The sequence below is a fragment of the Oncorhynchus clarkii genome, chromosome 25, assembly GCF_045791955.1.
Source record: "Oncorhynchus clarkii lewisi isolate Uvic-CL-2024 chromosome 25, UVic_Ocla_1.0, whole genome shotgun sequence".
Taxonomy (NCBI): Eukaryota; Metazoa; Chordata; class Actinopteri; order Salmoniformes; family Salmonidae; genus Oncorhynchus; species Oncorhynchus clarkii.
This window is the reverse complement of record NC_092171.1, coordinates 5,458,978-5,482,692: the sequence shown is the minus strand read 5'-3', so window position 1 is coordinate 5,482,692 and position 23,715 is coordinate 5,458,978. Positions and strand designations below refer to the sequence as shown.

At 41.4% G+C, this 23,715-nt stretch overlaps 1 protein-coding gene across 2 annotated transcripts in view; it reads left to right on the top strand.

The window, feature by feature from the left end:
* The first annotated feature begins 2,216 nt into the window (after window positions 1-2,216).
* LOC139383990 (WD repeat domain 25) overlaps window positions 2,217-23,715 on the top strand; it is a 31,872-nt gene continuing 10,373 nt past the window's right edge. For both annotated transcript variants that reach the window (XM_071128620.1, XM_071128621.1), the window contains exons 1-3: window positions 2,217-2,282; window positions 11,721-12,371; window positions 23,232-23,379. In XM_071128620.1, coding sequence (XP_070984721.1) covers window positions 11,739-12,371; window positions 23,232-23,379 — 781 coding nt within the window. In that variant the 5' untranslated portion in view covers window positions 2,217-2,282; window positions 11,721-11,738. The remainder of the gene's footprint in view (window positions 2,283-11,720; window positions 12,372-23,231; window positions 23,380-23,715) is intronic.

Genomic DNA, 23,715 nt, shown 5'->3' with positions numbered 1-23,715 from the left:
AGCACTTCATGGCTACTGAAATGAATGCTATGGGGCAGTAATCATTTAGGCAGGTTGCCTTCGCTTCCTCGCCCTCCTGGTAATCCATCTGGCCCCGCGGCTTTGTGAATGTTGACCTGTTTAAAGGTCTTCACAGTCTTCCAGAATAGCTGGTGCTCTCATGTATAATTCAGTGTTGCTTGCCTCGAAGCGAGCATAAAAAGGCATTTAGCTCGTCTGGTAGGCTCACGTCACTGGGCAGCTCGCGTCTGGGTTTCACTTTGTAGTCCGTAATAGTTTTCAAGCACTCCCACATCTGATGAGTGTCAGAGTCAGTGTAGTAGGATTCAATCTTAATCCTGTATTGGCGCATTGCTTGTTTGATGGTTCGTTTGAGGGCATAGCGGGATTTCTTATAGGCGTCCCCATTAGTGTCCTGCTCCTTGAAAGCGGCAGCTCTAGCCTTTAGCTCGATGTGGATGTTGCCTGTAATCCATGGCTTCTGGTTGGGATATGTATGTATGCTCACTGTGGGAATGACATCATCGATTTACTTATTGATGACTGTGGTTTTTCCCTCTGGTTGCACATGCTGGTAAAAATGTGGTAAATCTGATTTAAGTTTGCCTGCATTAAAGTCCCCGGCCACTAGGAGCACCGCTTCTGGGTCAGTATTTTCTTGTTTGCTTATGGCCTTATAGAGTTGGTTGTGTGCGGTCTTGGTGCCAGCATAGGTCTGTGGTGGTAAATAGACAGCTATGAATAATATAGATGAGAACTCTCTTGGTCGGTAGTGTGGTCTACAGCTTATCATAAGGTACTCTACCTCAGGCGAGCAATATCTCGAGACTTCTTTAATATTAGACATTGAGCACCAGCTGTTATTGACAAAAAGACATACACCCCCACCCCTCGTCTTACCAGACGTAGCTTCTCTGTTCTGCCGGTGTATTGAAAATCCCTCCAGCTCTATATTATCCGTGTCGTCGTTCAGCCACAACTCGGTGAAACATAAGATATTACAATGCCTTAATGTTCCGTTGGTAGGATAATCGTAATTGTAGGTCATCAATTTTATTTTCCAATGATTGAATGTTAGCAAGTAGAATTGATGGCAGTGGGAGTTTACTCGCTCGTCTACGGATTCTCAAAAGGCAACCCGATCTGCGTCTTTTTTTCCTCTGTCTTTTCTTCACGCAAATGACGGGGACCTGGGACTGTTCCCGGGAGAGCATTATATCTTTCTCGTCAGACTCGTTGAAGGAAAAGGCTTCTTCCAGTTCATGGGGAGTAATCCCAGTTCTGATGTCCAGAAGTTATTTTCGGTCATAAGAGATGGTAGCAGCAACATTATGTACAAAATAAGTTTAAAAAATAAGTTACAAACAAAGCAAAAAAACTAACAAAATAACACAATTGGTTACGTGCATGTAAAACGTCTGCCATCCTCTTCGGCGCCATCTTATGTGTGTTTTAATAAATTATTTGGTGATAATATATTTAGTATAGTTTTATCAAAAAAGGATAACTTCATCGAGACATTGCGGTGGTTAGAAGAGCGCGCTTGTTTGAAATGGAAAAGTGTTGCGGTAGCTTTTAATAAAGAATAACATCAAGACAAAACAACAACTTTATTGCGCTTTATAGCGCCCAATGTTGAGCGCTATACAACCCGAGGGGTTCGTGCTGAATGTACGGAAATTGTGACACCCGGATAAATGGCGTCCCTTGAGAAAGCAAGAACAAGATGTATGTCAGGAGAAGTGCAGTATTATCATAAGGAGACGTTTACTTGGAATACATAGGAGGAATGGAGGGACAAAGGGAGGCAGAGGAGGTTTAAGTGGGAGAGGGAGGAAGACGGTGAGCTTGAGTTGGTTAATAATGGCTGGGAAAAGGGAGATGGTTTGTTAAAGAAGAATGGCAGAAAGTGTAAGCAGAGAGAGCTGAAGACAGGAGGAGAAATGGAAGTGAATGAGGTCGAAGTATCGGAGGTGGGAGGTGGGGTGAAGTTTTCGGAGCTCTAGGCTTTGCACCAAGGGTCAGGATAAGGATAAAGATGAGTCTGTGAAAAAATAAATGTGTGAGTGTAGTGTCAGATGGTAGAGTATATGTGATTGTTTTATTTTTTTCAAGCGAAGTATAAGGAAGTTGTACTCCAGTCTAGTAGGTGGCGGTAATGCACCATATTGGATGTCAACCGCCGTTAATCCTCATCGAAGAAGAACGCATCCAACATTTTTAGCTGGACGTATTGGTTACATGCAATTACTCTACTTTCTCCTTAACCACTTCACAGAATCGTAAGTAACGTTAGCTACAATTCCCGTAACTGTAGTGGTATATCTGTTATAGACACAGGAATATGGATATTGCTAGGCAGCTACTTGCTTGAGTTGCTAGCTAGTTAATGACTGTGTGACTAATGTTATGCGATTGTCCCTGACTTCAGCACATAGCTATCCAATTTGCCCATGTAATGGACTAATAGCCAGCTACCCCATTCATTGACGCTAACTGCTTTAGCGCCTATTGACGATACGATAAAACTGCCCCGGTCAGAAGATACTAAGAGCCCCGAAGCTTGCTCTAAACTTTAAGACGCGTCCCTTGCAGTATGGTTTTGGAAACATAAGACACGTATCATTCATATTAGATAAATACTTAAAAAAAAAAAAGAGGTACAATTACTACACCTTTTAAATGATTACGGTTCGGTACACCGCCATATGTCCATGTTTACAGCGAAGACGGAAGCCACTAAAAATGACTATAACTGTGTTAACCGGGTCACTCAGTGTACAGTAAGTGGTGTGTTTTGCATTTGTGATGTGAAAGTAGAGGGATGTATGTTTCTAGGACCGTTACCGCAATTGAGAATCGTTTCACGTTTAGATGGAGTACGTTTTGGTTTCCAGAGAAAATTATCCTTTAAACAGAACATGGAAGGAAGGGCCTTGGACTAAAATTAGTACAGTAACGTTAGGCTCCTTTAGTCAGTTATTGGGCTAATAGCCGTCTAGTGAATGGTGCAAAACGTATTTCCTCATGGGTGGGTATAATTTGTGGAACGTTCCAACAGGAATAGGTTCCAAAAACTTCGTAAAACACTCATACAACGTTGTATAGCGGCAGCGTAAGATACCAGGTGAGCAATGTTGTTGATTTTTTTCCCACGAAAAAAGTCTGTCCTCACACTGGTAGCCTATGGACAAGCATTAAGAATAAGCTACGTGGTGAGTTGATGCCTATTCGGCTGCTAGTTAGCTAGGTGAATTGATCATGCTACGTTGTATGCATTGTTTGTTGACATCCTTGTTATTTATGTTGTTTTGGGAACAGATTCCTGTTGGAACGATCACAGGGCCCAATGTGTTGGCAGGATTTGTAACAAAGCAACATTTGAAACATTTTGGTATTCTAGTTTCTGAAAGCAGATAATTGCTACCAGTGACATTCTGATTAGACCTACTCTGACAGAAAGCTAATATAATATCTGTTGCTAATAATGTCTATAAGAGGACCAATTACTAGAACTGTTGTGCACTTTTAGGTATTTTAAATTTAGGAGCACCACTGCACTTAGCACAAAATCATGACCAAAAAAACAGCTTGTTACGTAAAATGTGTCATTGTCCTCCTACATTTCTTTGTAGGCTCCTACATTTTTCAACTTAAACGCACATGTGCTCCATGTAACAAAGTTCAGTGTAGAGCCCTGTTAGGCTTATTTTTAAATATACATTATACTGGGAGTTACTCTCGAGTGGCGCAGCAGTCTAAGGCACTGCATCTCAGTGCTAGAGGTGTCACTACAGACACCCTGGTTTGAATCCAGGCTGTATCACAACCGGCTGTGATTGGGAGTCCCATAGGGCGGCGCACAATTGTCCCAGCGTCGTCCGGGTTTGACCGGTGTAGGCCGTCATTGTAAATAAACATTTGTTCTTTAACTGACTTGCCTAGTTAAATAAATAAAGGTTAAAAAGTTACAGGTTTCCATTAGGTACAGTTTGCTGTAGCACAGAATTTTTCGACCAACCTTAGCGATACTGTATTCTAACTTGATTTGTGGAAACCGGAGTCTCGTAAAATGGACTGGTCGAGTTGTAGGGGGTTCCGTTTGAATTTAGAAAATGCTCCGTTTATTATTATATTTTTTTTGCTCAATGAAGTAATCCAACAATTAGGCTGCCATCTTGTCTATTTCAAGTCTTCTTTCATAGATTGAGACATGTGGTCCACCCTGAACTAGAATTCGTCTTTCCAGGAGACGTTGAATATGCCAATTCTACTTTAAGCCCAGGAAGCAGCCATTCAACTTGCCATTCACCAACTTGTCAAGCTTAATAATGTCAAAATACATTAGGTACTTATCAAATAATGAAGTTTCCCTGAGCAACTGTCGTCATTTCTGTTGTCACAGCCGGTGTACTTCCAAAAAAGGTCTAAATTAAAAAGCTACATTGGATGGTAGCCTAGTGGTTAAGAGCGTTGGGCCAGCAACCGAAAGGTCACTGGTTTGAGTCTCTGAGCTGTCTAAGTGAGAAATCATCCGTCTGTGTCCTTGAGCAAGGCACTTAACTCAAATTGCTCTTGTAGTTCACGCTGGATAAGAGCGTCTGCTAAATCACTGAAATATAAAGTAAGAGTTGTTCTTCTGGCCTGGCTGGTCTTGCGGTCTTGCGGTATTGTTGCGTCTACAGTGTTGTTATAGGTTCGAATCCGGCCTACTTTCCTTTGACACAACCGCTGTCATCTTCTCTCTGATCCCTTAAACACATGTTTTATTTTTATTTATATTTTTAGCGTGCGGTTGTCTGGGTGGCCCATGTTATGCCTACTCATGAACTAAAAAAAAAACATGTTCAATCTCTATTGAAAGTGCTCTTTAGCCCAGGAGTAGATTGTGGAGGAAACTGTCTTGATGTAGACTGCAAATGATGTAGATTGTAGTGTGGTCTGCAACACTTCAATCCAGCCGATGTCACTAGTATCTCTTATGAAGTAAATTGTTATGCAGAGTGGATGGAAGTGGAGAGGGAATTGCATATGGACAGAGCTTAAGCCTCAATGTAATAGACAAAGGGTGTGTTCAGTTCACGTCAATGTTTTGTTATGTAGCATGATGGTTTTTACTGAAACTGGCACCGTTCTTCAACAGCCTTTGAGGTACGCATTAGAAAAAAGGAAGGGAAGCATTCCTAAGGTACACGATAGGTCTTTATAGATAGAAGCTCTTTGGTAAATTGGTCATCAAAAAGGAAGGAGGACCAAGGCACTCTTCATATAACTAACTAATGTCTTTATTTGTATGGTGTGTTCAATTGAACAAATATTTTCAAACGGTTACGTTTCGGCTGCATGGCCTTTGTCAGGGAGTACAAAGATACTTTGTTCAAAAGACATTGTATTTTCCCCAATCAATGCGGATTGAAGAGGGGATGGTTACAGAGTAGTTGGTCAATATTCATGAGACAACACCTAGTAACAATATTGTACATTCAAAATTGAAATAGAAGGTTATAAAAATGAATATTAAAGTTAGAAGTATTAGGAAAGACAAAGTAGTTCTAGCCTTGAATAGGAGTGGGTGTAGGAGAGCTATACATTTCATAGTGCACTAGATGACAGCAAACATGGACCACGGCTTTCCAAACAGAGGGTAGTTGGGCAATATGTCCACTAGATGACAGCAAAGGGACCACTAAGACCCTACAGGAATGGGGAGAAATCGATATCTTGATTTTTAACCAGGGTACTCAGTGGCCTGCAGTTTGTAAAACCAAAAATGTTCCCTTTGGTTTAGTGGTTTAAGGTGGTCCCCTCTTCTGATTGAGGCCGGAACATGATCAATACCCATAGCTTGTAGGGAGGCAGGGTTACCATGGTGTAAGGACTTGTAGTGCCTTGCCATGGGGTAGTCTTAGTTGCCTACTCTTTTGGGGCACTTGTGTTCTGTTAAGCTGGTGGTTTTACAGTTAATTAAATGTTTGACTTGATATTCTGTGTCAACAAAATACTTTTCCTGTGTAATATTTCTACAATGGTTGCATTTGAAAGAGCCAGCTGGGTTTGTGATTTAGTCTTTTGAGAGTCACCAGGAAGGTAGCTGTGGACGAGTTTGTCTCTTTAAAGCTTATGACTGGTGGCTCTGGGAAGACTTTGCGTATTAGCGTATCACTTTGGATGATTCCCCAAATCTCTTTTAAAGACTAATGTTCTGTGCTATATATAATCAACAAGGCCCGAAGGGGTGTGGTTTATGGCCATTATACCACGGCTAAGGGCTGTTCTTATGCACGACGCAACAAGGAGTGCTTGGATACAGCCCTTAGCCGTGGTATGTTGGCAATATACCACAAACCCGAGGTGCCTTATTGCTATTATAAACTGGTTGCTAATGTAATTAGAAGAGTAAAAATAATTGTTTTGTCATACCCATGGTATATGGTCTGATATACCACAGCTTTCAGCCAATCAGCATTCAGGGCTCGAACCACCTAGTTTATAATTTGTAAAAAAGTACACGCTCTCTTGTGCATCACGAGGAACTCCCCTCCGCAACAAGTCCTCTCTGTCAAGTCATCCGGCCCTTTTAGAATTTGAACCCCGACGCAAGAAGCGATTCTCTTTCCTGATTGCAAATTCTGCAGACTCTATAGAATTGGCTATAAGGAATTTTCAATTTGAGCCTTTTGAGATGGAAACTGTGTGCCCTCAGAATGGTATTCCCATCTGTAGGCTTCTTAAAGTTGTATGTGTGCAAAAAGCCTCTGTCATTTTTACTGATATCAAGATCCCCAAAAATGTAGGTTCTCTTTGGTGTACTCAATAGTCAGTTTGATGTTAGGGTTAAGGTGTTGGTGGAAGGAAATAAGTGAATCTTCTGAGCCAGACCAGAACAGGCAGACATCAATATAGCACCCCCACCATATAATCTGGTAAAATAACTTTTTTTATTTTTAGAAGGATCCAGAAAGAAGTCATTTTCCCATTTACCGAAGTACAATCCAACGTAGTAAGGGCTGTAGCAAGCTCCAATGGCACTTGTTTAAAGACGAGGTTCTGGAAGACAACATTTCTATTATTTAGAGTCCACTCAGTCAGTGAGAATGAATTCTGAGGGAGGCGTGTCAGGCCGAGTACTCAAGAATGGCGCATAGCTGCCAATCCTTCATATTCAATGGTGGTGTACAAAGACTCCACATCCAAGGTGACTGAAAAGGAAGCTGTGCCTCTGAAACTGTGCCTCGATTCCTTGATTTTATTCAACACATCTGTGGTGTCTTAAAGAAAGGCTAGAAGTGATGGCAGAAAAGGCTTAATAAAGTAATCAATGTACTTGGAGATGAGTTCTATCAGGCTTTCTGCCTGAGGGGGCTCTCTTATCTGAACTCATTATCTGAAATATAACTCTGTGAGGACCCCTTTCAATCGGGGCAGCAGGTAGCCTAGTGGTTAGCGTGTTGGACTAGTATCCGAAAGGTTGCAAGATCGAATCCCCGAGCTGACAAAGGTACAAATCTGTCGTTCTCCCCCTGCACAAGGCAGTTAACCCACTGTTCCTAGGCCGTCATTGAAAATAAGAATTTGTTCGTAACTGACTTGCCTAGTTAAATAAAGGTAATAACAATCCCATTTTAGGGCCTCTAAGGATGAAAGTAAGAGATTGGTAGAATTCATCATTGTATAATTGACTTCTGTCACATTTTATTCTTACCCCACACTACTGTAGCACCACTGTCTGACCGCATTCTGTTCATTTTTGGACAAGGATTCAATTGCATCCCGCTTTGTCTTTGAAAGGTTACATTTTGTTTTTTATTATGGATCCCATTCAGCTACTCTTCCTGGGGTCCAGCAAAATTAAGACAATACATTCACAGATTTCACAACCTGCTGTGTGCCCTCAGGCCCCTACTCCACCACTTCCACGTATCTACATTACTAAATCCATGTGTATGTATTAGAGGTCGACCGATTATGATTGTTCAACGCCGATACCGATTATTGGAGGACAAAAAAGCCGATACGATTAATCGGCTGATTTAAAATGTTTTATTTGTAATAATGACAATTACAACAATACTGAATGAACACTTATTTTAACTTAATATAATACATCAATAAAATCAATTTAGCCTCAAATAAATAATGAAACATGTTCAATTTGGTTTAAATGCAAAAACAAAGTGTTGGAGAAGTAAAAATGCAGTCTGTGCCATGTAAGAAAGCTAACGTTTGAGTTCCTTGCTCAGAACATGAGAACATATGAAAGCTGGTGGTTCCTTTTAACATGAGTCTTCAATATTCCCAGGTAAGAAGTTTTAGGTTGTAGTTATTATAGGACTATCTCTCTCTATACCATTTGTTTTTCATATACCTTGACTATTGGATGTTCTTATAGGCACTTTAGTATTTCCAGTGTAACAGTATAGCTTCCGTCCCTCTCCTCGCTCCTACCTGGGTTCGAACCAGGAACACAACGACAACAGCCACCATCGAAGCAGTGTTACCCATGCAGAGCAAGGGGAACAACTACTCCAAGTCTCAGAGCGAGTGACGTTCGAAACGCTATTAGCGCGCACCCCGCTAACTAGCTAGCCATTTCACATCACATCGTTACACCAGCCTAATCTTGGGATTTGATAGGCTTGAATTCATAAACAGCAGAGCTGCTGGCAAAACGCACGAAAGTGCTGTTTGAATGAATGCTTATGAGCCTGCTGGTGCCCACCATCGCTCAGTCAGACTGCTCTATCAAATCATAGACTTAATTATAACATAATAACACACAGAAATACGAGTCTTAGTTCATTAATATGGTAAAATACGGAAACGATCATCTCGTAAACAAAAAAATATTATTTCAGTGAAATATGGAACAGTTCCGTATTTTATCTTATGGGTGGCATCCATCAGTATAAATATTCCTGTTACATTGCACAACCTTCAATGTTATGTCATAATTACGTAAAATTCTGGCAAATTAGTTCGCAATGAGCCAGGCGGCCCAAACTGTTGCATATACCCTGACTCTGCGTGCAACGAACGCAAGAGAAGTGACACAATTTCACCTGGTTAATATCGCCTGCTAACCTGGATTTATTTTAGCTAAATATGCATGTTTAAAAATATATACTTCCGTGTATTGATTTTAAGAAAGGCATTGGTGTTTATGGTTAGGTACACGTTGGAGCAACAACAGTCCTTTTTCGCGAATGCGCACTGCATCGATTATATGCAAAGCAGGACACGCTAGATAAACTAGTAATATCATCAACAATGTGTAGTTATAACTAGTGATTATGATTCAGTTTAATGCTAGCTAGCAACTTACCTTGGCTTCTTACTGCATTCGCGTAACAGGTGGGCTCCTCGTGAGGCAGGTGGTTAGAGCGTTGCACTAGTTAACCGTAAGGTTGCAAGATTGAATCCCAGAGCTGACAAGGTAAAAATATGTCGTTCTGCCCCTGAACAAGGCAGTTAACACACTGTTCCTAGGCCGTCATTGAAAATAAGAATGTGTTCTTAACTGACATGCCTAGTTAAATAAAGATTAGATAAAGGTGTAAAAAAGAAAAAATCTGAAAAATCGGCCATTCCGATTAATCGGTCGACCTCTAGTAAGTATAGTGCGTATGTTATTGTGTGTGTATGCAAAAGATTGACCTATTTTGTTTCTACATCTGAAGGCCTGGTACAAGAAAAATACCTTTCCAACTACAGACACCAGTGTCAGGTCAGTCAGTTTCTGTGCCCTCAAACACATTTTAAGCCTAAATCTACTTTGTCCAGAATGCAACAAAACAAATGTACACATTTTGATGTGGAGAACCTGTTTTAAAGGGTAAAAGTGACACAAACCAAACATAATGTCTGAACACTATCAACAAGGCAGGTCCTACAGGCCCTAGTTTTGTCGCACCTTGACTACTGCTCAATCGTGTGGTCAGGTGCCACAAAAAAGAACTTAAGAAAATTGTAATAGGCTCAGAACAGGGCAGGACAGCTGGTCCTTGGATGTACACAGAGAGCTAATATTAATAATATGCATGTCAATCTCTCCTGGCTGAAAGTGGAGGAGAGATTGACTTCATCACTACTTTTATTTATGAGAGGTATTGACATGTTGAATGCACCGAGCTGTCGGTCTAAACTACTGGCACACAGCTCAGACACCCATGCATACCCCACAAGACATGCCACAAGAGGTCTCTTCACAGTCCCCAAGTCCTGAACAGACTATGGGGAGGCACACAGTACTACATAGAGCCATGACTACATGGAACTCTATTCCACATCAAGTAACTTGACTAAGCAGTAAAATTAGATTTAAAAATAAATTAATAAAAAACATTGGCACAAAGCAACACAAACATTAGTACAGACACATGCATATGAGTTAAGTTAATTAGTTGAGTATTTGGGAGCAAAGGACATTCGTTTAGACAAGACCCTTACAGTGTCATCAGAAAGGGGTTCTCCAGAAATGTTGATCACAGCCTTGTTCTGGTCCTGCTCCATGTGGTTGGATAATCTTGCTTTCTTCCTCCTCCTCTGTGTTGGCCGCATCCTCTCCTCTTTGTGAACCTTGCGTGGCTCGGCTTTCTGGCCTAAAAAATCTTGGTAGGAGCCGGCCTCGCGGAGTGTCTTGGATGATCCTCATCGTCGACTTCACCTCTTCTAAACTTCCTTAGCTTGTCCAGCTTCAATTTAAGAGTGAATGTGTCTATGTTGAGGTATGTACGCTTGTTCCAGTTTGGTGGGTGTGGTGAATTGTGGCCATTTTAAATCGCAAAACTTGTGCAGCACACTATACGGTAAGCACCATCTGGGCCACCATAATCAACTTTTTTTTTCAGCTGGTAATTCAGAACTGTTTCTGTTAAATTCAATGTTACACACTTTTTTCAAATGTTCTGTTGAACTGAACACAACCCAGGATTGTTACTAAAGCACCTTATACCACCCACCACTGCGACCTGTATGCTCTAGTCGGCTGGCCCTCGCTACATATTCGTCGCCAGACCCACTGGTTCCAGGTCATCTACAAGTCCATGCTAGGTAAAGCTCCGCCTTATCTCAGTTCACTGGTCACGATGGCAACACCCATCCATAGCACGCGCTCCAGCAGGTGTATCTCACTGATCATCCCTAAAGCCAACACCTCATTTGGCCGCCTTTCCTTCCAGTTCTCTGCTGCCTGTGACTGGAACGAATTGCAAAAATCGCTGAAGTTGGAGACTTTTATCTCCCTCACCAACTTTAAACATCTGCTATCTGAGCAGCTAATCGATCGCTGCAGCTGTACATAGTCCATCGGTAAATAGCCCACCCAATTTACCTACCTCATCCCCATACTGTTTTTATTTATTTACTTTTCTGCTCTTTTGCACACCAGTATCTCTACCTGCACATGACCATCTGGTCATTTATCACTCCAGTGTTAATCTGCTAAATTGTAATTATTTGCCTACCTCCTCATGCCTTTTGCACACAATGTATATTGACTTTTTTTTCTTTTTCTGTGCTATTGACTTGTTTATTCCATGTGTAACTCTGTGTTGTTGTCTGCTCACACCGCTATGCTTTCTTGGCCAGGTCGCAGTTGTAAATGAGAACTTGTTCTCAACTAGCCTACCTGGTTAAATAAAGGTTAATAAAAATAAAATATATATTTTTTAACACTGCTTTAAACCTGTCTCAATAAATCGTCTTTTATTGACATCCCACAGGGTTCTGGGGAAAGGACAATGACCTCGTTAGTGGCCTATGATGATTCTGACCAGGAGGATGATGACGGAGCACTCCCTCATCTTGCCAACTGTCCCATGGATGATATCAGGCAGTCCCAAGGAAACCAGAAATGGTTGGATTCTAACTTCTATGGACCATTATTACCCAGTCCCCATTACAAACAACTGGAAATAGGACAATGTGTTGAAGGTAGGACAGTGTCTGAACCTCACAGGGGGATTTATCCCCTTCCATTGGGTCTCTCAGGGGTTGTGGAGAACAGCTCAAACTCAAAACCATACTCCGCTCCACAATACTGTGTTAATTTGACCACAGCGAAGAGGCATCAGGCTGCACCACCTGGTGTCTCGCCATACATTCCTAAGAGACAGAGGTTGGCCACACAAGGAACGAGAGAAGAACCAACCTCTTTGGAAACAAATGATAAGTCCACTGTCTCCAGGCTGCTGACCGAGGTCTCTGAGCGGGTGCGTCCGTACCTGGGGCCCAGGCCTGGCAGGGCAGCGGTGCCGAGGTGCATGCAGCTCAGCCTCCAGGCCCACCAGGCTCCAATCAACATGATCCAGTGGTGCCCAGTGCCCCAGCTCAGCCATCTCCTACTGTCTGCCTCCATGGACAAGACTGTCAAGGTAACCATGATGATGTGTGTGAGCCATTGTGTGCTCCATGTTTTCGGGTCATACATGTCGTAGTGTAAATCATAGCCTACACACAGGCATACTTTTACACCTGTCAGTCCTAGGGACAGGTAAGTGGGTAATTAGTGTACAGATCTGACGTTCAATGGAAGTGGCTCACCAGGTTAGACGGTAAGATGGATGATAACAGAGCGAGACATGCTGCCTTTAGAAACACCTGTGTCACTGTCAGAGCAATGTGTGTCAGGACCCATGGGATTTCCTTTCCTCCACTACTACCTACTATTGTTGTCACGATACCAGAATTATGACTTGGATACCATGTTCAGTATCACAATACTCGATACCATCACGATACTACATACTAAAACAATGCCCAAATGATACCACAGCAACAACAACAAAAATAATGCGTATTAGCCAAAGTCACAGGATGGCACTTGATCCAGATATCTTTTGAGTTCAATATAATTCCATAGATTTTTGAATGTATGCTTTAATTAATAAAATACAATCATACAATCAATTTCAATTAGTTTTTTACCAGTCTAACTACATAACAGCATAATGGTAATAATTTATTTGAATGGTAAATCTCTATTGATAGACTGGGTAAATCAAGATGTAGCCTAGGCCTGTTCACAATACACGTGAATGCATTGAGCTTGTTTTTCATGAGGCTACAGATGGAAAACAATCAGTTTACCTTCCATTTGGGACATGTTTTATTTTACTGATCAACAACATTTACATAGAAGCAGTCTCTTCTTTTATAAAAGTGCCATGATGTCATTCACACACAAAGAAACTCCCAGTGGTGAGCACATTTGTATGCACGCAAATAATTTGATATTACATTGATTTACGGGAGTAAGCAGAGCATGGAAATTGTCATGTAAACATCTTACTCTGCTTATCTTAAGGTCAAAATCGAAGTAGGCATATCATACATACACCGATTAAAACCCCTGGTTTTCAGAGCAATCTTTCAAATTATTAGGGCATGTAAGCGGCTTAATCTGCACATGTGCCAGCAGCAAGACTCCCTGTTATGCCGAGTGAAGAGTTCAGGAAACACCTGTAAGTATGCATCTTAGAAATAGTTTTCACATACAAACTTTAAATGTCTGAATTCCGAATCAAATGGAATTTGATTGACATGGTCACTGTGGTAGAATGTTTCTGTTTATGGCCTGATTTCAGATGTGAACAGGATTATTAGGGAAAATGTTTAAAACTATTTATATTAATTCTGTGCAACTTCAGATGCGCGTTTACTGTGAACACTGAAGCTGAACCCGCTTTAATTTACTGTTTTAACAGTGACCAACTAGGCTACTGTGGCTATTTGATTAAAATGTAGGCCTACCATGAGAAAATGCATCAACATTTTAACATGAAAATAGCAGTTATATCATTGTCTACAGTAGCGGCCAATGTGTGGTGTTCAATGTAGGCCTACATTCCATGAGACTTTTGGAAGAAAAAATAACACACAGGGCCTGACATTAACCTGTTTATCCACTTGTCCTTCAGACAAGGAGGTGACTGACCATTTTGTTGTGGTGTTTAATGTAAGAAACCACTTTCATTATTCCCATTACAGAGAATCAGACAAATTATAATACCCTCTGCCTATTGGCTACTTAGCTTATTCAAGCCTGTCTCAAAATACAACACTGACCTTTTTTTTTAAGACAGACTGTACCAGACTTGCTTTTCAAAGATCGCTTCAAATGTACACACTTTGCTCTTGTTGGAAGCAATCACTCCCACATTGCTGACTACAAAGTAGCTATAACTCGGACAATAACGCACTAACTAGCAAAGAATATGAACAAATGTGCACACGTGGCTACATGCAGCGCTCGCTTTGATCTCAAAACAATTGTGTAATAATCATGACTGCTCATGCTGTAAAATAGTCCAGTTCAAAGTGAATGGCATATCCATATATGGCAAGGGTCTATTTGCATATAGGTCTACTGCAGCTCTGATTGGTTATGGCTCACCGGTCTGTACTCTGTATAGAGTACTGGCCTGAGTAATGCCTGTCAATGCAATAAAATCTGATGCTCTATGCCTACAACTAAATCTCTTGCATAGTTTTGCATACAAAGTCTTGCATAGTTAGTTTTGTTTCGGTATGTTGCATTGAAAGTGGTTAATATTGCATTGATTCGATCACATAATTCCACAGTAAAGGGAAACGTTGATGGGGTTAACTACCGGGGGGAAACTCCACTCAACTTTCTAAACTCCTGCTTCTCTGTGCTGGCTGTTATTTTTTCTGCAAGGCTGTCCTGGCAGAGCTGCACCCACAAACAGCTTAAATGGAACATTTATATGTAACCGTGCTCAGTGTTTCCTCATGGCAGGCTAGAGCTAGCAATGAGTGCGCTATGGGAATATCAGCTGTGCTGAAAGACAGACTTGATCCTCTCTCAATCAGTAGATGACATGGGACACATTTGACAGAAGTACCCAAAAGTATGTTCTAGTATCGAGAAAGTACTGACGTTTCGGTGTACCATGTAACACTACTACCTACCACATTTCACCAGGGTCGTATGGCACCAAATGGAAGAAAATGGAATGAAACTGTGAGGGACTACCTTAACTTGCCAGATAAGAAATTGTTTTAATTTTCTGTTGCAAAATGTTTTGCTACGGTGTGCCCCAATTAAAACGACCCAGGAAGACCTACATTTACCTAATGTAACCTAGGTTCTATGATATGAGGGATGTCTCTCACTTTGGGTAACACCTCTTAGGGATGGAGTCTAGGAAGGTCCAATCACACAACGTCTGTCGGACAGGCGCAATGACCAATAGTGGACCAACCCACTTTCCATATAAGGAGCCGTAGTCTGCTCCCATCTTCACTTCTAAGTACGTTCATCTTCCTTACGCAAAGCATGAATGCGGTGAGAGACCTCACTCATAATATCATAGAACCGGGGTTACATTAGGTAACCTAAAGTTCTATTTCAATTACTCGTTCGGTCACTTTGGGGATATAGCCAAATCGAGTAGCGCTCATATACTCTGAAGCCATGTCTGGATCGGATCAACCTTCAAAGTCCCGACAATAAGCACTATATGCTCTAATGAGGGTGTAGTGACGTCCAGTTCGTAGAACCTCACGAATGTATGGGGGGTACCCCAGCATGCCACATTATAGATATCTTGAAAAGAGATGCCTTGGAACAATGTCCATGATTTAGACAAGCTTCCACTATACAATGGGATAAAGCACTACTAACACAAGGGACAAACCTTGGATATCGCTGGGGCAAATCATAGGTAGTTGTGGCCTGACGGTGCATGCAGCTCTCCAACCTGTTTTGCTAATGCAATGGCTAAAGGTAAAGCAGTTTCAAGCAAGCAATCTAATTTTCACGCTTTCCAGTGGCTCGAACTGCAGCTGTGAAATGGACTCAAGCACCACAACGATTGTAGGATGGGTCTAGCTGTTTGGGTACTGAGCGTAGACTACGCTAAAATGTGAGGTTGTCATACTTGGGATCAGCTAGCCACTGTTCACCCAGGAGATTACTATTCTGACTCAGGCTTCCACCATGTTATCCGGGGTGAGCATTGTTGCGCCTCATTTGACCGTAGTGCTGTGCGGTGTAAGTGGTCAGTTTTAGCTGTAGCTAGCTAATAATTCCAGGTATCTGAGTGCTTGGTTTAGTTCGTCCAGTACGGGGAAAACAATAGCCATAATGCTGAGCGAGAAGGTTCTGGCAGCTGGTTTATATGTGAGCTACTCAAAGCCTGGCCGTGGGGTCTGTACAACTCACCTAGCTAAACACATAGCTGTAGTTAGCCGCAGAACACTATTGCTCTTTACAGGCTGAAACATCTCCCACGACCATAGTACCAAGGCACAACTGGTCAACCTAGCCAGCGAGGGCGCTGGTAAGCTACATACGGGGGAAAGTAACACTACCCAGTGTAGGTATAAGAGCTAGCTCAAAGTGTGTACTGGCGGACGGTAGCTGTGGTGCTAGCCCTGGTATTAGCTGGCTGGCAATTGCCTAGCTATTGCTTGCACACTGATAGCTGAAGAACGTGAATGGCATACTTCTTAAGTGAGCTTCGCCTAGTAGTGTTGCGTGGGCTAACTGCATCACAGCAGGGGACTCGCCCTGTGCAGTGGTAAAAGTAGCCATATCTCTGGTATGGAGACCTGGGCTATGCATCTGCTATTCGAAGCTTAGCTGTATAGCTAGCGAGTCCGTTCGCCCAGTGGGTCAGTAGTCTAGTTATATCAAGCATACTTCCCGGGGAGGGAGATCTTGTTGTGTGCTTCACCAATACTTAGCTGTGCAGCCAGTGTTCCCTGGCGTTTAGCTAGCTAACTTAGTAGCCTCGTCCCTAAAATAGGAAGCTTGGGGAAGTTCCATGGCAGAAATTAGCTGAAGAGGGGTCGAAAACCGCTGTAAATCAGTGATGTTGGCTGGAGCTCCAAAGGTGCTCACCAGATTAGTGCCATAGGAGCAACAGTGTGCGAGGGCTGAAAATGTCAACAAAATGAGCACTGGTGACCTTTTAGAACTAAACATTTTTTGAAGGCCAAAAAAATAGCTAGCCACAATGAGGTTCATTTTGAGAATTCGGCTAACCTTGAAGGCAACCTAGTTAACTAGCTAGCTGCTTCTCAAAACAAACCTCATTGTGGCTAGCTATTTTTTGGGGGGTCTTGAAATGTAACATCCAATCAAAATCTCCAGGCCTCCAAGGGAGTAAGTGATTTGAGGTATGGGAACGTGAGAGACTAGTAGCCTAGCTATAGCAAGCACACCACTAACTGAAGAATGTGCGTTCTTTCTTAGCTAGCAAGGTTAGTTTAGAGTCTGGCTAACCGAATCTCGAGTATATTTCCTTTCTTCCACTTTGGTGGGAATAAGCAACACGAAGCAGGTATCTGGGCTGGTAAGGCGAGAGCTGTCATGTGAGGGCAATCCTCAGCACGAAGCTTCTGTCCTGCGCTTGGCGGCTGAGTTCTTGACCGTCCACCTGTGAACAGTTAAGCAGAGGTCCAAGTCGATGCTGAGTAGAGGACCTTAATTTGAACCCGTGAAGAAGATGAAAGAAGTTAAGATACTACGACCCCTTATATGGGAAGTCGATTGTTTCTCTATTGGCGGTTGCACCCGTCAATGACCGACTTTGTGTGACTGGATCTTCCTAGACTCCGCCCCTAACAAGGCGTTACCCAAAGTGAGACACTGAAAGAGTGATTGTAAATAGAACCACCAGCTAGCTATTCATCTCATCCATAGGCCAATTGGTGCAGAAAGCAAAATATTTTGATCCAGAGCAAAAGTGCGTTTCCTGCACAGCGCCAGAGAGCATTAGCTACCTGCTACCAATGGGCTCGATATAATTAACAATTTAAATATTAATGATGAAATTTGCCTATTCATGCAGGAGTGCAAGTGTACTGCTGCTAGGCTCCCTCTGTCACTTGGCAGACTAATTCAGACGGCAGGGCTTGTGAGTTAGTTGTCTGTTGCTGGGGATTAGATCAGTTAGTAACACTAGATTCATAATTGTTTTCCTCGTCCAATTACTTACATAAAACCTATTTGAGGATGCAAATTAATTGAGCCCTTATCAATATTTATTGTTTGTATAATAATCTGTCTAAAGTCGATCAATCTCACAAATAATTTGAATGGGCCACCCAATTGGAATATGCAATGCAAAGTTAATCCAGGGAAACCCAAATAAAAATTAGTGCCAAGCTGAGGAAGGGGGGACAGGTCAGTAGGGTACACGGGTAGGTCAGAAGAGGACCCTATGTCCTTGGCCAGCCCTGGTCTTTTGTAGGCTACTATTTGTAATTTAGCTGCACGAGAGAGATGTTTGTAGCTCTGTACACAGTCACCATGGTTACAGCAGGTGTCTCGCAATAGTGTTTATGTTGATAACATGAATACAATTTTTATATTTTTTGTTACTTAGAAACCATTAGGAGGCTGATTTTTTTATTTTTATTTGCCAGGACTTTAAGTGACCAGTGAAATGGAAAATGTTGCAAACATTCATTTTCTACATGTTACATTAGAGGGCAGTGTTTCTCTTACAATGATTATTTAGCTGAACTTGTTTAGATGTTGCTGTTGTTCATGATAGACGGAAATACTATTGTACAGTTCACCTACTCCAGTATATTTAATTTTCAGCTCTTTTTTTGTGTTGCTCTGGCATTCCCTCTAATGTCTTCACTGCTTTACATTTCCAAAATATTTGCCTCTAAGCTTCTAGGGGATTCTGTTTGGTACAGAGCAGCGAAGAAGGAGCTTGTTCCTGAATTGACATGTCACACATTCCTGTCGACTCTCTGTGGAGTATGGGGGCTGTCATACTTCTCCATGCTCTTTCATGCTCCGTGCAGTACAGTGTTCAATAATGAAATAGAGGGAGACGGATCTGGCTCACAGATCTTCAAAGACCCTCTCTGTGGGTCTGGATATTCTATGGCATAGAAACTTCTCATCATTAGTTTTGGCCTTCACACATGAGACCACCCACTCAATTTCTGACGTTTCCTGAGGAGACTTTTCCAAATGGACTGGCAGACGCTTTCTTTTGACACAGATGTCTTCCATGGCACCTACAGTTGGCAACATTGCCACCTACTTGAATCGGGGTTTGTCAGGTTCAGCAAGCCTCTAATCTCCAAAGGGTGAAATTGACTTATTTCTGTTGTCATTGGGCTGTTTTTGCAGCCTTCTTCTTGTCAAGTAGTAGAAACTACCTAATCACACTCGTGACAGGCTGGTGCACTATTCCTTTGTTTCTTCACGACTAGGATCAGAGAAGCCTGTATTCAAATCACAAAATCATTCAGCTATTTCTTGCTTTGAGATCGATTTATGGCACTCCAAGTTAATTAGCTAGATAAATGAATTAGTGAGTGCTGTCTTGCTTTTTTTAAACCCTCAAAATAAGCCCTAATCTACAACTGAATTAAGCCAATTTGTCAGTAAATAAAATAAAACACCTTTTAAAGGTCCAATACAGGATCAAATCATTTCTGGTTGACAATTAAGTACTTTATTGTGATTTGTATTCAATGAAAATTGTAAAAAGGATTGAGCAAAGAGCAATTTCTCAAGAACTTCGCTAGTGCTGTCAGGGAGTGGTCTGAGAGGGGGGCAACTGAAAACTAGCTGTTATTGCCAAAGAGGTTTGGAACTCTCTCTCTTATTGATCTATGAACTCGGGAGGCTAAAACTCCCTCCCACCAAAACAGGCTAACAATTCTGTCAGCCTTTTCAGACAGCTATTACACTAAAAAGGCATCATTTTCACAATTTCACAGTATTATTCCAACCTCAGTGTGGAAATATACACTGAACAAAAATATAAATGCAACACGTAAAGTGTTGGTCCCATGTTTCATGGGCTCAAATAAGAGCCAAGACATTTTTCCATATGCACAAAAACTTATTTCTCTCAAAGTTTGCACAAATGAGCTTATCCCTGTTAGTGAGCATTTCTCCTTTTTCCAAGATAATCCATCCACTTGACAGGTGTGGCATAATCAAGAAGCTGATTTAAACAGCATGATCATTACACAGGTGCAACTTGTGCTGGGGAAAATTAGAAGGCCATTCTAAAATGTGCAGTTTTGAGAATGCCGAGTGTGTGCAAAGCTGTCATCAAGGCAAAGGGCTACTTTAAAGAATCTCACATATACAATTTATTTAGATTTTGTTTAACACTTATTTTTTGGGGTTACTACATGATTTCATGTGTTATTTTGTAGTTTTGATGTCTTCACTCTTCTATAATGTAGAAAATAGTAAAAAATTGTGTGTTCAATCTATTGACTGGTACTGTGCATATATAAAAGACAGAAAAATCATGTTTTTTACTGTACTGGTCCTTTTTAAAGGGATAGTTGACCAAAATGTAAAAAATCTAGTAACAAGGAGAGACTGCAATCCAGACCTGCGTTCATGACGAGTACCATTTTAAATCTTTACTTCCATAGTAATTTTGGTGTTTGCTTTAGTCTGGAGGGGCTCCTCTATGGGAGGAGTTAGATTAGTTGCAAAACTGCAATTAGTTCCATTTCGCTAGGGCAGCTCAATCACTCCCAACTAAACTTTTTGAAATTATTTTAAATAGTTTTTGACCCAAGGTCTGCTGCAATCCATTAATTTTCTGGGTTAACCTAGACACTGTCTTCAACCGCTAAAGTTGTTAGTATGTTCTAAGTTCTTGGCCCAAATGAATGCAAGCATATCAGTTTTTGGTGCATATGCATTTGTTTCCTAGCCAAAGTGAGAGGTGAACACAGAGCCTCAGATTACCGTTTCTCCCCCCTCAAAAGTAATTCAATGCCATCCTAAAGGACTGTGTGGCTGCCTGGGGCCCCAATGTAGGAGGCAGCAAATAGTATGTGAGATTGTTTACACGTACAGCAGCCCAGGGATTTTACTCTGGTTTCAATTTCGCCGCCAGATCATTATCTCAGCGTGGTCCTACTAGTAGATATGGATTGCCGGCTTTACCTCAATTGCCTTGTCACATTGACATTTATTCACACAGTCTGAAAATAGCATTCCTGTTGGCTCTGGAGGTGACGGTAGAGCACCAGGATGTATTCGACCAGAGGCCCTGTCATCATGTCACTCAGGGGACAGCAAAATATCCTTCTCAAATAGCTCTAGTTCTCCACCAAAGCCATTGATCTAGGCGGACATGTTTTGTAGTTTGAGTGTTTGCTTGTGGACTTAATTTAGCACAAACCCTTGATCCAATGTGCTATTGGAAGCAAAATACTTTTTCAAATTAGATGTTTGATCTACAGTTAAAATAAAATTTAAATAAAAGATCCCTTCTGCATACACTTAGCAATATGATAGTGGGAGAGGCAACTTTTTTTTTATTTAGGCTAATTTATTTGAATTGAAGAACTGTGAAAGAAACCGATGAGTATCTTTTCCCCTGTAATCTATAGGGAAATTGTCCAGTTTGAAACGCCCCATATTACCGATTTTACTTAGGCAAAGTGTGAGTGTAGCACCCTCTTAAAGAACCATACTTTTTTCTGATACAGAATAATGCGTGTGATTTTAAAAAGCCTCTTTGTGCTCTCTCTGGGGTGTATGAGAATTCCCATTACAACCTTTTAAAGCTCCTCAAAACATGACTGTCTCTAATGAACCGCTGCACTGTATCCACGGGTCTATTCATTAGGAACCAGACAGAAGCAAATGGGATGAAATGGGGAGCAAACTACCTGAATTTCAGTGCAGCTGGAAGCTCCAGTGCAGCTGGACAATGATCCAAAACACATAATCAAGTCTACATGAAAATGTCTTAAAAGTAACAAATTTGAAGTTTTGGAATGGCCTAGTCAAAGTTCACACCTAATCGCACTTGCGATGTTGTGTGCAAAACTTGAAATGAGCAGCTCACGCTTGAAAACTCACATTCTGCTGAGTTAAAGCAGTTTTGCATGCAAGAGTGGGCAAAAATTGATCCACGGGGATGTGATGCTAATCAAAATAACAGGAAGCATTTGGTTGGAGTCATTGCATCTACAGGTGGCACACTCAGGGGAATTGGGTGTTGCATAACTTTGTTAATAAAATAAATAGAATAAGTAAAAACAATAAGATTACACTTGTAAACTCGGGTTCCCTTTTATCTAATATTAGGTTTCTGTTGAAAATGTTAAAGTGTAAAAATAGAGAATCAGAAAGGGGGCAAATACTTTTTCACAGCACTGTACATGCAGCTTCTCTTCTGTCATTATATGTTGCCCTAAAAGACAATTAACCCTTGCTCACCAAAATATCATAAATCGTTAGACTGAATGCTTCAATCTATTTGAAGCATCGGTAAAGTTTAATCTCTTCTTTCGCGTTCGCAAAGACGTTTAGGGACGGGAGAAAGTGCAATAAGAAAATAAAAAACGGAGATATAATATTGTTTTGACCATTTGTAAGGAAATAGAAAGCTTTGAAAACAACCCAACATGTTTCTGTTAAGATTTCAGTTCGGCTTGGATGTGGATGCATATTTTGTGGTTTAAATACTATCAGCTTTGATGCTAATAATGATGGCACCTCTACAGATGGTATCTAACTGAGCATTTGCATTCTCTCAAGATGCTGAAAGAAAGTAATCATATTTCTCAAGACTTAGCCTACATTTGGCATATGACTTTACTGCAAGAAATGCTTAATACTGCAGGAGTTAATATGAAGGCTATGTGAGAGGTTATGGACCTATAGTCAGTGTCCAGATTTCAGTTTCCATTTAACCCATCTGAACAGGAGGCTACAGTGCCCTTGACATGCCAAAGGCCTATTTGAAGACCTCATCTTGTGACTGTCAAATTTGTATAGATCTTCACAAAACATCCTCATTTACCACTTCACAATTTTTTTCCCGAAACATTACTTTTCTTGCCATCTGTCTCCTTTCAACTCTCCTTTCGCGCCTTTCCTCTTACTGAATTCAACTCCGACATTGTCCTTTTTGCCTCCGTGGATTGACATGAACGTTTTCTTCCTGTTCCCAAAAGCATTTGGCAATTGACGCACGAACAGTTAGGCCATGAAGCTTAGGCTTATGCACTAATGCCAGATAGCTCAAAATAATTAAATAAAAGCCTCAATGTAGCCTATAGGTACACATTTCACATGAATAATATATTTAGATTTTAAGATATTGTTCTCTCTTTATTCAACCCGCATGCCACCTTTCATCCACATAATATTTAATGACCCTAAACCTGTCCACCCCACTGAGACTGTGGGTTCTGAGTCAACCCGCATCACTAGTTTGCACTAATGAATACACCCTGTTTTGCAGATTTGGGATGGTGCAGAGAGTGGGCAGTGCCTGCAGGTATACTCCTCCCACTCGGGGGCGGTGCGAGATGCCTGTTGGTCCCCCTGTGGGCGACGCCTCCTCACCGGCTCCTTTGACAACACGGCCATGGTGACGGACGTGGAGACAGGTGAGCAACTCTCTCTGGAACAATCCAAGTCACTTGTATTTCATATTGGTGACCAAAAATGTTTTGTGTGTTTTCTTGATTAGTTTAGGTCTACTAGTATCCCTTTTACATGTATTTCAAATCAAATCAACTTTAATTGGCCACACACATGGTTAGCAGATGTTAATGCGAGTGTGTAGCGAAATGCTTGTGCTTCTAGTTCCGACAGTGCAGCAATATCTAACTAGTAATCTAACAATTCCTCAACAACTACCTAATACACACATCTAAAGGGATGAAATAAGAATATGTACATGTAAATATATGGATGACCGAGCGGCATAGGAAAGATGCAAT